Raw genomic sequence first — 16,821 nt, 5'->3', positions numbered from 1 at the left:
AAAATAGTCTCAATGGTTCCGTGAAAGAACAATTTATAATACATTTCCCAAAGTAATGCTTCCTGGCATCTTAGTTTTAGAACTGGTCTTTCTATTAGCGATAAGGATGTTTCTAAGTAAGTGAAAACCTTGAAAAATAAAACTATTCCGATGAGTTTATAGAGATACAATCCTGTTTTGAGCACTACTTTTGCTTTCTGTTGATGTAATTCTGGACTTATTTGAATCAAATTCACACGGAAAGCACAACAATAATCAGATCTTATGAAAGATCAAATTTAAGAATTGAAAAACCCTTACCGTCACTCTTACTCTCGGGACGAGTTTTTATATGTCATAGTTACTGTTAATCTTTCCAGCTCAAGTCCCCACTTTACCATTTTCCCTTTTTAAAAACTCTTAAGTGCTTGTTATCAAATAACAAAGCTTTCTACAAAATGTTTTCTAGTCTTTAAACGAAAATTACAGAGATTTAGGATTGAGGTTGAATGGAACCAGGAAGAAGGCTGTCACTATACAAACTATGCGACAAAACAATAAAAATCAAAGCGTAACCAAATTAGCGTAAAACAACAACTTTACTATACAAAAAAACTTAGAGCTCAACCATCTCCCACACCTATCTAAATCTATGCATGTATTGCATAAGTTTATACTTCAACAACTAACTGCTGTGTTGTCCATACATAATGAGCCAATTGGCTTGACAACTTTTAACATTTGGCATTTGAACTATATTATACAAATATGAGCTTTATGCCAACGAATCGATTCACAGAGCTGACGCACGTCATAGCACTCGACGGCACACTGGGTTTGGATGCCATAATTGCCTGCGTTTCAAGTGGGCCTTCCATTAAGCGTCGCTGTGTTTTCTTTCATTTTCTTTGCTGTCATAAGAGACTAGTTCACTCAAGCAGTTATTGTTGTCCTTCGATTGTTATAATGATTTTGATTTCGATTTGGTAACAATTACCCAACAACCGCGCCTTCCACAGCGGGCACACACACACGCACTTCCGTCATTAGTTTTAAGTATGTGCCTACTGCCTTGACAAGCGCTTGGTGTGCTGGCAGTTGTGGTGGGTGCTGGTATGGTGGGCTTCCGCTTGTCTTGATGGCATTTCCACTTGTTTTAGTTTTCTTCGCTATAAGTTTCGTGTTTGTTTTGTATCTTCGTTATTCATATTTACTTTAGGATTTTTTTCACTCTCCTTCTTGACGTATTTACTGCACGCCCATTGTTTCTGGTTTCTGTTGCGGGCGGTTGTGGCTTGTGCTGCTGATTGCGATTAGAAAATAAGATTAGGCAGCATTTTTGCGGCTCAAGTGGTAGTATGTCGTAGAGTGTATATGTGGTTGAGTAAGTGGCTTTAGCCATCACTAGTGGCGCTGACTAGTTGGTTGTACACTCAACACTCAACACTCACAACAACAAATACTTTCGAGTGTATGCGGAAGTTTTAGTATATTTTTATACATATATATATATATATATTTGAGTAGGGTGGTTCATAATGTAGGAATAATGCTTATTAGATATGATTTTGAGATGGATATCCGATAGCAAAGAATGTCTTCATAGATTTTCATGTCTGTCTTCGTATCGGAAAAAGAATATTCAAAATTATTTGTCTGAGATTGGCATTGAGAAATTGATGTGTACTTGTATATGTATGAGTTAGAATAGCGACAGACTGAGAGAAAAAAGTTAGCAAATCAATCAAATCAATACCACACAAGCTGTCAATATGAACATTCTGGAATAAGGAAAAAGGTGCTTTGAATCAAAGACAGAAGGATCACTATGGGAATCTGGATAAGTCCTATGAAATTTGAACCCTGTTTACCAGTTATTTCCATGATAGTGGACTGAAACGGAACTGTCAAGCCTAATCTGACATTCGAGAGTCAAACTGAAGTGGCATTGAGTGGTTCCCATTATAGTTGATTGGATATTTATAGACAACAACAACTAGTTTCTGGTATAACTATCACCTCTTGTGCGAAATTCACAAAAATTGTGTCTTTTAAGAATCACTTCATCACTAAAGAACCACCCTACTACAACGAATATAACTGTTTATGTAAGCATACTACAAGTATCTATAAGTTTATAACGATTTATATGCCAGATAGTTATCTAGCGGGCGTTTTGTTTGCTTAGCCTAACGCACTGCCCACCGCATGACGCCCTCACTCCCACCACCGCCCAAAAGTCAATAACTTGTTGTGGTTTTAATTTGTTTCTTCTGTTGATTTTATTGCAGCTAAATTATGTGTCAACTTTTTGCTTTGTTTTTGCTTCCTAATTTGCCAGCGCTGAGCCTAGAGTTTCCTACAGTTCTGCGAATGGCACTGATGCTTGTTGTTCTTGTTCACGCTTGTTTGTTAAATATGCTGTTCATGTTGTTGTTGTTGGCATTTCCTATCACATCCTTTCCGTAACGATAGCAAAGTTTATTGTTGGTGCCCCACCAGCTCACCCACACAGCCACTCAGGGCCACCATATTGACGACGCCCACTCGTTTGCTGGATGAATAATGTTATATGTCTGTCCGTGTGCTTGAGATTCTTAAAGGAACTTTACTGCTACTGCTGCTGCTGCGAAACTAATAATCTCGTCGGCAAAGTTTTATAAGCATTAAATTTGTACAGCGATTAAGCTGAGCAGCGTTTTTGTGCTCTTCAAGCTTCATGCCGCAAATGTGTCGATTCGTAGTGCCGTCGCGCATTGTCGAAATACGTGGGAAGTGTAACAACTGTTGTGATAAGCAAACGCATTACGTTTTGCTTCATTTGGGCTTAATGTGTTTAATTCATAATTGTTATTTTCATATTTGATAGATGCTTTAATGACTGGCGGTTAATTGAGTCTAACAAAATGAATTAGTTGTCTTTTGGCATGCTCTCTTTCTCACTCCATCTTTGAGCTGTAGAGGGGGTTACCTCTTCACACGAAATGTATTGATTATTTGCCACCTCTGACCTTAATGAGCTTTCCTGATACGAGGTAAGGAAAGGAGTTACAGAATTTTTCTCACTTTCCGAAAGCTTCTCAAACAATATCACCTAATCCATAGACTGCTTAATTATATTTTTGTATATCGGACTCGATTATATAACTTCTGAAGATGGCAATTTTGTACTTCTAGCTTCATATAATATTCTCTCAAAATTTTCTAGAGCAAATTCTATCTGTCTGTATCAAGAATTCGATGAGAGATTAGGCCTAATTACTATCGCTCGTGTGCTCGCTCATTATATTTAATTGTAAAGAGGTGGTGTAAGTTAGAGCTTTTATAAGCTTTCATAATAATTTTGAAGCTTTCGCTTCAGCTTTCAAAGAAAAAAAGTTAAATGTTAACATGTTTTTTACTTTTATAATTTTTGATTTCCTTTAAATCTAGGCATCTATCAATTTTTAGCTACGAAGCTTTTTTAGCTTTCATTATTATAGTTTGCAGCTTTCACCTCTTGAAAGTGAAAACATTGTTTGGCAATTAATCTAATATTTTATCAATTTTAGCTTCGAAGCCTTTTGAGCTTTCATTATTTCAGTTTGAAGCTTTCACTTTAGTGAAGTGAAAACATGTCATTAGATGTATAAACGTTTATTTTATCACTTAAATTTGTATTAAATCAATTTTAGCTTTGAAAAATGTTTTTTTTTTTTGTTTTTGTAATTTATGCTGAGCTTTCATTTAACTTTAGAAAGCTTTCACCTTTATCATTAACAATGAAGTTGCAGTGATGAATTAGGAATATTTATTGTATTAGATTATGAAAGTTGCGCTTGTTTAATAAGATATTCACTTGAATGCCCGCAATTTTAAGTGAAATAGCTTTATACTCGATAATGCAAAAGCTTCGCGTTATTATAAAGTATTTTTTAATTGCTGCGACATACAAAACGTAACAGATACTAAATATTTATTACAATTTTAATTAGCAAATTTTATTCTGTTGAGAAATGCCAGCAAGCTCATAATTTAAATTGCCAAACGAAAACTAGAAAGCTCCAAAACTAAAACGGCACGTGACCAGCGTTTGGCATTGCGTATGAATTTCAACTTAGTTATACTGCTGCTCTAGTGCCGTACACGCTACTAATCATAATGCAGCAGTGCATACTTCTATTTGAGTTTAAGTTTTACACTCCACTGACTGCTTAACTTAACTCCGCAACGCTGCTTGAGCCAACAAACAGGCAAATCCTCGCAGAATGAGCACGAAATTATATCATTTCAATTCATTTTAGTTAAAATGCATTTCATTTATTTCTCTATTGCTATTTCACTGCCCTCACTTTGAAAGTAAGCCAAGGCTTGGGCGTTTTAATTGTTTTTTTTTTTTTTGGGGGAGGAGGGGGTATGCTGTGGGTGTGCCGTTATTTATTTATTTATAATGTTGCACGCAAAAATTTTGCCAGTTTACGCGTTGCGCATATACTTAACCCGATTTTTTTCGACCCCCGCTCCCGTTCTCTCGCACTAGCGCTCGCGCTCGTCGCGTTAAACAAGTGAACTCCTTAAAATTGCTAACAACGCACGACCCCAACGCTGATACCCTCATTAGTAGCGTAATTTGTCGCTTAGTTTGAAGCGAGGACATTTGACTTTGTTTTGAGTGGCCGAGAGAGAGAACCGAGAAAAACCTAAACAGCAAAATTTTTTTCCCTCTATTCCTTCTGACACTTCAAGTCAACGCTTTCTACTGCGAATAACACTTTTTTCGATAGATTTTTATATTTTTTTATTTAAATATTTTTTTGTGCATTATTTTGCTTAAGATCCGACGCTAACAACGCTCGTTTGTTATTTAGCTGCCTCCTACGCTTACCAGCGCTATCCTGCTTCCTTTAAATTTTAATTAATATTTACAGTAGCGCGAGTGCCACTTGTCTCCTTTAGCTGCAACGTCAGTTTCTTCCTGCCATATCCATTCATTTATTCTCCTTTCTATCCTTTTTTTGTTTTTGCTTTTTTGTTGTTTTTCATATTTTCACTTGACTATCATATCTTTATATATTTATACTCATCTCAGCTCGTTTTTTTCCGCCCTCAAATTGTTTTTAGACAAATATTTGCTTATAATTAACAAGGCTAAATGGCAGCAGCAGCTTGTCTTAGCATCGCGAGAAATTGGGAGTTTCGTTGTCATCCTCAATGTATTTAGATATACTGGAGATATGTATGTATATATAACGGCATCTACTTGGCGTCTCGTAAACAGATTTATGCGTTGAATGAAAGTGACAATCCTTTTTAGAGCAAATCTAATTAGCGTTGAAAGCGCGTTTGCCAACCCTAAGCTATCATTAGACACTGTCAATGAGCGTACAATTTTTTATTGTTGTTTTGTCCGGTCAAGCAGCTGCTGAGGTTATATTTATCAGTTTTTTTTTTTGGGTGGGGGTTTGAGTTGCATCTCTAAATAAGATTGAGTGAGCCATTAGTTATTGTGTTTAGATAAAAGCAGTTATAATTATGTGCATAAGTTTGGATGTGAGAGGAGCAGCTTTAAGAAATTAAAGCTTAAAGCATTATGGAAGAAAAAGGAATAAAATGCAGCTTATGATATGTCGGACTAATTATTGTTATGGAAAATTTGAAATTTTTAATGATACTCATGTGAAGAATATTGAACTGGATTGACATAAAATGAGGAAAGGTATATAGTGACCAGGTGAAAGTATGGACTAATTTCATTTAAATATGGTCTCACCCGCAATTAATTGTATATAAATCCATATTTTCTGGCATAATCTTCGGAATTTGTTTCATAAGTTGACAGTATTATACATGAGATGGAGAGAACGGTTTTTATTATAGGTCTACAACTTTGCTTCCGCCGTTTTCTTGTAAATTTAAGGTTTTTTCACTTAGGACAGCCTCACCGTACGTATCCGAAAGCATTCGATGAGCCTCAGCCGCACTTTTCTCGGAATTAAAAAAGAAAAACAAAATTTCAGGCAAACGTCGAGAATTCGGCTCAAAAAGTGACATTGTCAGTTGAGAATAAGTTTGGGATGCAAACAGATCTCTACAAATATTTTGTTGGGTTAATGTTGACACAAATGTCCAAGATCGATATAAAACAATTTAATCGATTTAATCGACCAGCGCTTGACCCTATAGACATTCCCGCAAATTCGAAAATTCAGTTAAGAATAAGTTTGGGATGCAAACAGATCTCTACATATATGTTGTTGGGTTAATGTTGGCACAAATGTCCACGATCGATATAAAACGATTTAATCGACCAGCGCTTGATGCTAGAGACATCTATTGGAAAACTGTGGAAGGAAAGTTGTAGACCTATAATCGGCGTATTAGAGATCAGTGAATTTATGGAAGAATCAACTGTTAACTCGATAGCATTCTATGGTAGATTCTATTATATCTCTACAACAACAGGTATAGACAGGTGTAGTAAATGTCAGATGACACTTTGGTCTTTATGAGGTTCATTGATAAATTATTGTGTCCTCTCTGAACCACCTTTTGATATTGATAAATTTAATTAATGCAAACAGTTGTATACGTGCATCTTACGAGATATCTTCCAGAAAACCGTGACCGATAGTTGCCATTATGTACATGTGCAAGGTTTTGCCTGATGTTTATGAATTGTCTACAAGTGGCCATGAAATCCAATTCTAAGGTTGTAGCTAATCTGGATAGTTCATCTGCTTCCTCCTCATTGCATTCTGGAACTCATTGCAGGTTTATAGTGAAGTAGAAAGCCAATCCCATTAATAGCACAAGGCATTCCTTCATCTTAGAGGAAATGTTTAGAGACTTTAGTGATTTCAAAATAGCTTGGCTGTCATACAATACAAATCGGTAAATAACAAGTAAGTAAGGGCTAAGTTCGGGTGTAACCGAACATTTTATACTCTCGCAATTTATTTATTTAACTTTATTTATATTATATAATACACAATTTGACCCACATATCCGTCATATATATTGTATAAAGTCCATTGAAAGTTGGAAACGATAATATTAGGTTAGAAGCACCGAGGTCCTCGTGTTCGATATATGGGGCCTTAAAAACCTATGGTCCGATTTCGACGATTTTTAGAATGGGGCTGCCACACTATTAACATAGTATTTGTGCAAAGTTCTGCACCGATATCTTCACTAGTACTTACTTTATATATTGTAAAGTAAACGATTCAGATTGTCTTCAAAGTTCTGGTATAGGTTGTGAAGCGATTTGGCCTATTTTCACAACATATCATTGGGATGTAAGGAAACTATTACAAACCAAGTTTCATTGAAATCGGTCAAGTAGTTCCTGAGATATGGTTTTTGACCCATAAGTGGGCGACGCCACGCCCATTTTCCATTTTGTAAAAAAATCTGAGTGCAGCTTCCATCTGCCATTTCTTATGTGAAATTTAGTGTTTCTGACGTTTTTCATTATTGAGTTAACCCACTTTTAGTCATTTTCAACCTAACTTTTGTATGGGAGGTGGGCGTGGTTATTATCCGATTTCTTTCAATTTTGGACTGTACTAGGAAGTGGCTAAAAAAACGACTGCAAAAAGTTTGGTTTATATATCTCTATTGGTTTGCGAGATATGTACAAAAAACTTAGTAGGGGGCGGGGCCAAGCCCACCTCCAAAAAAAAATTACATCCAAATATGCCCCTTCATAGTGCGATCCTTCATACCAAATTTTATTTCCATAGCCTTATTTATGGCTTAGTTATGGCGCTTTATGTGTTTTCGGTTTTCGCCATTTTGTGGGCGTGGCAGTGGTCCGATTTTGCTCATTTTCGAAAGCACCTTCCTATGGTGCCAAGAAAAAAGTGTGCCAAGTTTCATCAAGATATCTTAATTTTTACTCAAGTTACAGCTTGCATAGACGGACGGACGGACGGACAGACAGACATTCGGATTTGAACTACACTCTTCACCCTGATAACTTTGGTATATATAACCCTATATCTAACTCGTTTAGTTTTGGGTGTTACAAACAACCGTTATGTGAACAAAACTATAATACTCTCTTAGCAACTTTGTTGCGAGAGTATAAAAATACATGTCTGTTATAAGCAACATCTTTGTCAATTTTTTTTTGTAATTGCAGTAATCTCTGTTTGAAAGAGACTGCAGTGATCTGATTGTAGGAAAACGAAATCACATACGTGAACATTTTCTACGTTTATTTAATTTGAAATCGTCGATGTCTTTGTCCACTTTGCCACATACCCCTTCTATCTATCTGGATGTTTAGATTATTATTATTAGACTAATATTATTTTTACACACTCAGAGTACCTCAAGGTACCGATTAAAACTCATATCCACTTAAAATAAATAAAATAAATAACTAAGTTGTTTGAGCACATATTACAAGAATAAACAATTTATAAAGCATTTTAACCGACAGCATACAGCAAATAAACGCTTAAAAACTTGTTTATTGAAATTTGGTATAAACTGGTATAAAGTCGCTAGAGCTTAAATTGTTTCAAAAGATATGTTTTCCGAACATTTGAAGATGGGCTTAGACTGAGTAAAAATAAAAAAGAGTTATGTTTAGATATGAATTTGGACAGATATATGCTTGCTACTTTTATAAGAATTTACTGACTAAACTTATTAATTGCACAACATTATCCATAAATATTTTTCATATATGAATTCGTGGATCACCCAGAATAGTTTTTTTTTTTCTTTACGTCCTCTACGTATAAAGATAAAGTACCAAACTTAAGTGCACAAACTTTAATTTAACAGTTTGAAACCAAGGCACACGCAATCCACCGTAAAATCCTCACAACGAAAACGCGACCAATAGCTACGTGCTTACACACTAAGTGCCAGCGCTGCCATGTCATAAATTCCAACCGTAATGCATTTTCACAAAGACTTCACTTCAACTTTCACTTCATTTAATCTAATTTTGAAATTACTTAACCAAAGATAAGCCGAATTTAATGCATATATCCGGCCATTTATGGCCATACCGACAACATAAAAAACAACAATAACAATGACACAAACTACAATTTAACAAGAATTCAACTACTACTATGCGGACAACTACTACTATGGTGTGTGTGTGAAAGAGTGTGGGTGTGTGAATGTGCATAAAAATTTCAAGCGCAAATATGCTAGCAAGCACATGCCTTTCACGCACACACACACACAAACGCTTGAATATATGTGAACACACACAAAATGTAGCCGTAAATTTTAATTACCTCCTCGTGATGATACCAGAATATGTAGGCCGGCGGCTCTGGGCTGAATTTCACTGTGCATGTAAGATTTATGGTGCTGCCTTTGTCGACATGAAGGTCGGGTCCGCCAAGGATCGTCGCTGTTGGCACTGCAAACATACACATATACACGCACACACGCACGAACAGTCAGTTGGTGAGTAAGTAGCCGCCACACGCAGTACAACAAAACGAAGACGAAGATGGTCGCAGTTGGTGGAGGCCATGTCGTATGAGTAACCAAGCGAACGACCGACCGGCATTGGTTTGTTTAGAGTACATTGTGAATTGTGGGCGGCGAGTTGGTTGACCGTTGGTTAGTTGGTTGTGGTTATGACATACAAAGAAAAGAGGAAGAGAGAGTGAGAGCGAATAATATTCAAAGAGACAAGAGCCATACAAACGCTACATTAGCGCCGCATTATCACGCACTTTTGCTACTAGTTAGCGCATGAATGTGAAAACTAAAAAAGTTTTCTTGTTTAACGCTCGTGTAATTTATGCGTAAATGAAACGCAATGAGAAGTTGTGATGAAATGAAATTATTGGCCAAAATGGCGCGAAGTTTTGGCAAGATAAAACTATGTTTTTCATGGCGCTGCAGGATGGGCTGTTAAAGAGTAGTTATGATGGGGAAAGTACACGTGAAGTGAGAATGGCATGGAGTAGAGTTGAAATGACAATTGAGATGGCGCAATGGATATGATGATACGACACTTCATTTATTAAAAGCAAGAGCAGTAATGACTATATATATATGCTGGTATATGCGTATGCACAGCACAGCTTTTTTTACTCACCCACAACGTTGAGTCGCACGAAATAGCTGCGTACCGGCTGCGTGGATATTTGACACTCGTACATGCCAGCATCACGTTTTTGCGCCCATTTTATTTGCAACGTCCAGTCATCGGTGTCCTGATGATGTGTCGCCTGGAAACGCTGATCCGAGGTGTACGTGTATGCGCCCACTGTGAGTATGTGTATGTCACGATGCCGTATCCACGAAACCTGCAAGAGATGAGGAGTGCAAAAAAAAATATATTATATCAAAAAAAGTTAATGACACAAACGCATGCATATGAATGCATATATTGACATTTGAGTGGCTGTCCATATGTGTGTAAATATGTTTGTGAAATAAAAATTAAAAAAAAAATGTGTGTGCACTTCTGTGCGCTAGTAGATTGCATTTGTCACTTGACTGCATTTTATAAAAAATATGGTACGCTTGCGAATGCTTATATTTGCAGCATAAAATATTTGCTGCAGGTTATTTTACTTTTTTTCTGTTAATATTAAAGTATAAACCAGCATGAGTTTTTTACTTATTTATGTGAAAAAATTCCTTGAAAAATCAGTCTCTTATTGGAAGCATTCGTGTTATGCGTATTTCTAAGAAAGTGCAATCAAATGAAAAATTAATGTTAGTGGAAATAAAATTCAATTCAAATGAATGATTAAATTACACATTCTGTCGGTGCGTAAACTGTATGAATATAAGAAATTTTATTATCAGATTATGCTCACTTAATTCCATGTTAATGAATTAGTTGAAAATTTGTTTAAAAACCAATTTCATTAATATAAATCACGGTATTCATAAGAACAGTTCTAGGGAAATGGACCAATTCGTGTTGTTATTGTTGTGGCGGCAAAAAATATTCCCAAAATAATTTTGATGATTGTTGCGATATTCAGCTATGAAACCGTTTAGTTTCTGATTACTTAGACCCGACTGTCGTGGAGCATAATGCGTATTATTTGCATTTCCTTCCAAAGAATCACAAGAATTAGTGGAACTTCTCTAACTTCAAGTTAGAAAGACTTCGTGTTATAGAATTTTCATTAAAACATACAATTTTTCAAAAAGTTGGAAAATGTAGATTTACCCACAGTTTCAGTTATTTACTTCGCATAATTTTTATGTTCATACGTTAAAACATCTATTCTGTAATTTTGTTTTATGCAATTCATAAGTGTAATATGATAGTCTTTGGAGGAACTCTTTTTTAAAATTCTGCTAAAATTCTGTAAAATTTGAAATTTTATATTATACCATGATCAAAAAGATCGATTTATGGAAGTAAATTTGTATGAAAGTTGCCTTCTATTGCCACTTCAATTTAATTTTTATACTCTCGCAACAAATGTTGCTAAAGAGAGTATTATAGTTTTGTTCACATAACGGTTGTTTGTAACACCCAAAACTAAACGAGTTAGATATAGGGTTATATATACCAAAGTGATCAGGGTGAAGAGCGGAGTTCAAATCCGAATGTCTGTCTGTCCGTCCATCCGTCCGTCTGTGCAAGCTGTAACTTGAGTAAAAATTAAGATATCTTGATGAAACTTGGCACACTTATTTCTTGGCATCATAGGAAGGTTGCTTTCGAAAATGAGCAAAATCCACTGCCACGCCCACAAAATGGCGAAAACCGAAAACACATAAAGTGCCATAACTAAGCCATAAATAAATCTATGGAAATAAAATTTGCCCCGTCCCGCCCCTACTAAGTTTTTTGTACATATCTCGCAAACCAATAGAGCTATATAAACCAAACTTTCTGCAGTCGTTTTTTTTGGCCACTTCCAAAAATGAAAGAAATCGGATAATAACCACGCCCACCTCCCATACAAAAGTTAGGTTGAAAATTACTAAAAGTGGGTTAACTCACTAGCGAAAAACGTCAGTAACACTAAATTTCGCATAAGAAATGGCAGATGAAATATGCACTCAGATTTTTTTACAAAATGGAAAATAGGCGTGGCGTCGCCCACTTATGGGTCAAAAACCATATCTCAGGAACTACTCGACAGATTTCAATGAAACTTGGTTTGTAATAGTTTCCTTACATCTCAATGATATGTTGTGAAAATGGGCCAAATCGCTTCACAACCACGCCTACTTCCTATATACCAGTACTTTGAAGACGATCTGAATAGTTTACTTTACAATATATAAAGTAAGCACTAGTGAAGATATCGGTGCAGAACTTTGCACAAATACTATGTTTGTAGTGTGGCAGCCCCATTCTAAAAATCGCCGAAATCGGACCATATATTTTTAAGGCCCCATATATCGAACACGAGGACCTCGGTGCTTCTAACCTAATATTATGGTTTCCCACTTTCAATGGACTTTATGCAATATATATGACGAATATGTGGGTCAAATTGTGTATTATATAATATTAATTAAGTTAAATAAATAAATTGCGAGAGTATAAAATGTTCGGTTACACCCGAACTTAGCCCTTCCTTACTTGTTTTTTTTATATTTTTTTATTAAATTTAAACTTTCTTCTGTCTCATAGATACATATTTAAAGAATAATTTCTGAAATTTTCAAAAAAAAAATAAAACTGTTCCATTTCGACGTCATTTCCGGTGAACCGTTCTTAAAAATGGTGCGTCCGCGTTGTCAGAATAACTCCAGATAGGATCATCCAAAATGGAAAAAAAAAAACAAAAATACGTGTTTTAGGTAAGACCATAAACGAACGAAAGACAAAAAAAAACAAAAATTGGTATTTTGGCAGACATTTTTCCAAAAAAATAAAAATTTCGGTCAAATTTGCTTGACATTTTGTTCGTTTTTTTAAACGGTTGTAATTGAAAAAAAATAATAATCCTTCGTTCAAGCACGAGTAAATTGTATTATATCTCGAACACCTGTGCCAAATTTCATCAAGATCGGTTGAGTAGTTTTCGAGAACATTTGACAACCGACTTTGAAAACACGATACCGAGAAAAATGCTTTTATAGTTTTGAGTAACAATAATACCCGACTTGGAGCGCACACCTTTCAAAGGCTGTATCACCGAAACTATTATTCGGATTGACTTGAATTTAAAATTTAGGATAAAATTCATGAGATGAGATGTAGAAATTAATAAGCAAAACAAAAGATTTTTTGAACCCACGAAACCCGTGTAACCCCTTAACCAATATGACTTGAAGTCTACTAGAATGAAAAGCTGTCACTTTGTCATAAAGATAATGAAAATAAAATGTAGAAAATGTATATTTGTTTTATGGAGATTTATGGCTGATCCCGAGTCCTTCATGTTTTTTTTCGAGTAACAGTATTTATGAGCCGACTTAGTTTAATCTTTTTAACAGCAATATGGCTTCAGGTCATCAAAAAGTACCTTAAAGAAGTTTCCTCAAGATATTTCCAGTGTATAGTTGGTCTCGTCAGACTTGCAGTTGGTGTATATAAGGCAAAATCCTTGGATTAGTTTCAAAAGCTACGAACTGCCTTACAGTCAATGAAAGAATTATAAAATCTGTTGTGGTATGTCTCAAATATACTTAAAAGTACTTGTCAAGATACGCCTTCATTATTAGAAGAAATAAACTAGAGGGATAGTTACGCCATTGTTTTAGGAGTTTTCTTCCAAACGTTCACACACAGTATACTGAAATTTATTTTTTATTTCTATAATTTATTTTATTCTATAATTAAATAGAAAAATAAATGGGCAATTGGATTCTTGGGATTCTTTGAATTGGATTACATGGCTTATAGCCTTTTTACACAGGAGCTAATTGATCAATTAACCGGTACAAACGTACGATATATGTTCTTTGTCTGTGATTGGCTGAATGTTTTGATAAAAAAGCTATGATAGCTGTCGCTGCTAAAAAATATTGATTGAAAAATCAAAATTTCAAGTCGATCCGAATGTCAATCAATATTTTTAGCAGCGAAATTTTGATTTTTCAAGTCGATCCGACGAATATTTTCGAAGTTATAGACACATTAGTGAAGGCGCGCCGACTACATGTAAAGTGCTTTCAAAACTTTAAAATCGTTTTTCTCAAAACGGTGTTTTCAAAGTCGGTGAGCAAGATTTCTCAGAAACGGCTGAACCGATCGCTCTGAAATTTTTACACAAGCTTCTTAACTGTATTTTTTAGTATTTAATCGAAGGATTTCTCCATCCGATGAAAATTTCTTATTTTTATAATTAAAGACCCGAATTTTGATCGAAAAACGAACCTTTTGCTTTTTGTCGTCATTTTTAATTCCTTCGATCAATCACTAGATTATTTATTATATTAATGAAATTTATTTGGTTTTTGCATTTTAGATGATCCAGTGCAGAGATATCGTGCTCACCGCAAGAGGCCTTTTTTTGCGGACCTCTACATAATTGGCAATATTAACGTCCACGATAATTATTTTTGGCAATAAAAAATATGTGAATATAGTTTAAGGTTGTCATTAGTTTTAAGGCTGGAAGTAAACGTAGCGAAACTTTTACGATTTGTATTGTAAAGACTATACATAAATATAATCTTACAATTTCCTAATTAGTTTCGTAGTGGCCACAGCAATCTGTAATTCAGCAAATATTTCCGCGAGCTTTAGGTCCTGATACTAGCTTTCATTGTGAAAAGCTGCACTTAATAGCACTCTTCTAATTATTTTCTTACGGAGAAAGTAACGGCAGCGTTTCTATACTTATGCCTATATATCATATACTCAAATGTTCAAAGTGGTATAATGGTACCTTTCAAACTCGCTTCTACTAACCTCAAAAAATGAATTGCAAATTTCTCAAAACAAAAAAAATTAATTAGATATAGGATTTCTGCAGCACATACTCAATTAAATCCCATTTCCATTTCCTTAGCACTTTCTTCCACTTTTTCTATAATTTTTTCTAATTTTTCCCATTGGCATAATCAATGCCAAATGTCACTTGTCGACAATATCATTCAGCTTAACGCAACTCTAGTACCGCACTGCTATTTTGGCTGACCTCCACTTGGAACGCACCTTTCCCCCTCACCACTCACGGCATTAGCAAGTGAAGCTGAAGCCGAAGCAATTACATTTTGTAGACACACGGAATGCGAATATCACATTAAAACTGAGAAGAAAATGTGAAAATGTGCCACGAATTTCAAGTGAGTGCTTTCTTGGCAACTTGTTATGCGCGAAGTGAGCCAAAAAAACAAACAAAAAAAAAAAAAAAACAGAAAACACCAACAAATACAACAATTAGAGGCATTACAATAAGTTTGCCGTCACAGCTGTGAGGAAATGTGTGTAATGTGAAATTGTAATTTTCACGGTTGCTCAAAAAACGAAAAAAAAAACAAATACAACAAAAAGTGAATTTCTTGTAATTGTTTTTGTTTATGTTTTTTGTTGCTTCACATATGTACATATGTCACGCATACAACTTTAATTGTTGGCAAAGAGAAATGTGCGCTATTTCAATTGAGCGCGCTCACTGTTGGTGTTGTCAGTGTCAGTGTTGGTTTTGTTGTTATTGTTGTTGCAGACATGATAATTCACGCATTGCCCTGCCTGCTAAGTTGTGTTATGCTGCTTGTTGTTGTTGCTAACATAACATACAATTTTGTGTCACCTTTTTCTTATTTGCCTCGCCTTTTTTCGCTATCTTCTTTCTCTACCTTTCTATCTCTTCAGCTGCAGTTTTTTCAATAACATGCTCTTCGTGTGTGTGTTTCTCGCTTGGCATCATTATTGCCAGCTGACGCGTGTGTGGCGCTTCACGCTTTACTAAAACGCTGGCATTTGCGGTTCATGTGCCAGCATAGTGCGGTGGAAGGCAGCACGCCTAGAAGTAGGCAACAGAATGTGACTATGCAAACGTCTTGCACATTCATATGAGCGCCGCAGAGTGTGAGTGTGTGTGTTTGTGCGTGAGAGTGAGTGACATTTTCCGCATTTGTGTGTGCACTGCGCGCTTCAATCGTCGTTTTTCATTTAGTGCGGATTAAAACTCTGCTTGGCCGCGACTCACAGTGTGTCGTAAAAGTCAACAGAGGTCTTAGAAAGTTTCGCAGTTCATAAATTGGTGTGTATTAAATGCTATTAAATATTCATTATGGTAGATTAGCGGAGGAGATTTGTTTAATAGTTTTATGGTACAGAGTATTTTATTAATTTTTTGGGCATGTTTGAGTTTTTCGGAATAGAAAGCTTAATAAATTGCATCTGAATATCTCGGGTATGCTTCTTTTAATTGAGAATTGGTCCACGTGGCAAAGGCTGAATTTATCAAACAATTTTAACTTCGAGATACCCCTGATGACTGAGGAAGTGCACTCTAGCCCCATTGTCATCAGATTGGGAACAGGTCAGAGCTCCAGTGTCCATTCTGTACTGTACTGTGACTGTACTTCGGTTGAGGTCGACTTTGAGATCCTTTCAATCATTATTAGAACATAAAAGGTCCTTTGTAAAGATTTTAACCGAACACAGCCATTTCCACATCCCAACATTATTGCGAAGGTCAGCTGTGAAACCTAACCTAACCTTACATATCTATGATGAGGCATAGCAAGTTTAAGTAAGAAAGAGTGGGAGTTGATAATACCGACCAAGCTTCTGAGACTATTTTTCTGGCTTAAAAGTATCGTCAGAAGGAATAGCTGAGCTCAAAGTATTGTCTTTACATGTCTGGATATACATATTTATGTTTCAGCCTCGAATAATTCAATTCGAAATTTCGCGTTCCGCAAATAAAAGGGGCTGATAAATTCTCTATGTCTACTAATTTTTGCTTCTGAAAATGCATCATTCGCTGCAGT

At 35.7% G+C, this 16,821-nt stretch overlaps 1 protein-coding gene across 1 annotated transcript in view; it reads right to left on the bottom strand.

The window, feature by feature from the left end:
- The window catches only part of LOC105211162 (uncharacterized), a 271,702-nt gene that overhangs the window by 108,296 nt on the left and 146,585 nt on the right, over positions 1–16,821 (bottom strand). The window contains exons 4-5 of the mRNA XM_029039568.2: positions 10,043–10,253; positions 9,225–9,352 (exon numbers count right to left, since the gene is read on the bottom strand). Coding sequence (XP_028895401.2) covers positions 9,225–9,352; positions 10,043–10,253 — 339 coding nt within the window. The remainder of the gene's footprint in view (positions 1–9,224; positions 9,353–10,042; positions 10,254–16,821) is intronic.

This window comes from Zeugodacus cucurbitae, chromosome 4, assembly GCF_028554725.1.
Source record: "Zeugodacus cucurbitae isolate PBARC_wt_2022May chromosome 4, idZeuCucr1.2, whole genome shotgun sequence".
Taxonomy (NCBI): Eukaryota; Metazoa; Arthropoda; class Insecta; order Diptera; family Tephritidae; genus Zeugodacus; species Zeugodacus cucurbitae.
The sequence above is the reverse complement of the archived record's forward strand: the minus strand, read 5'-3'. Positions and strand labels throughout refer to the sequence as shown.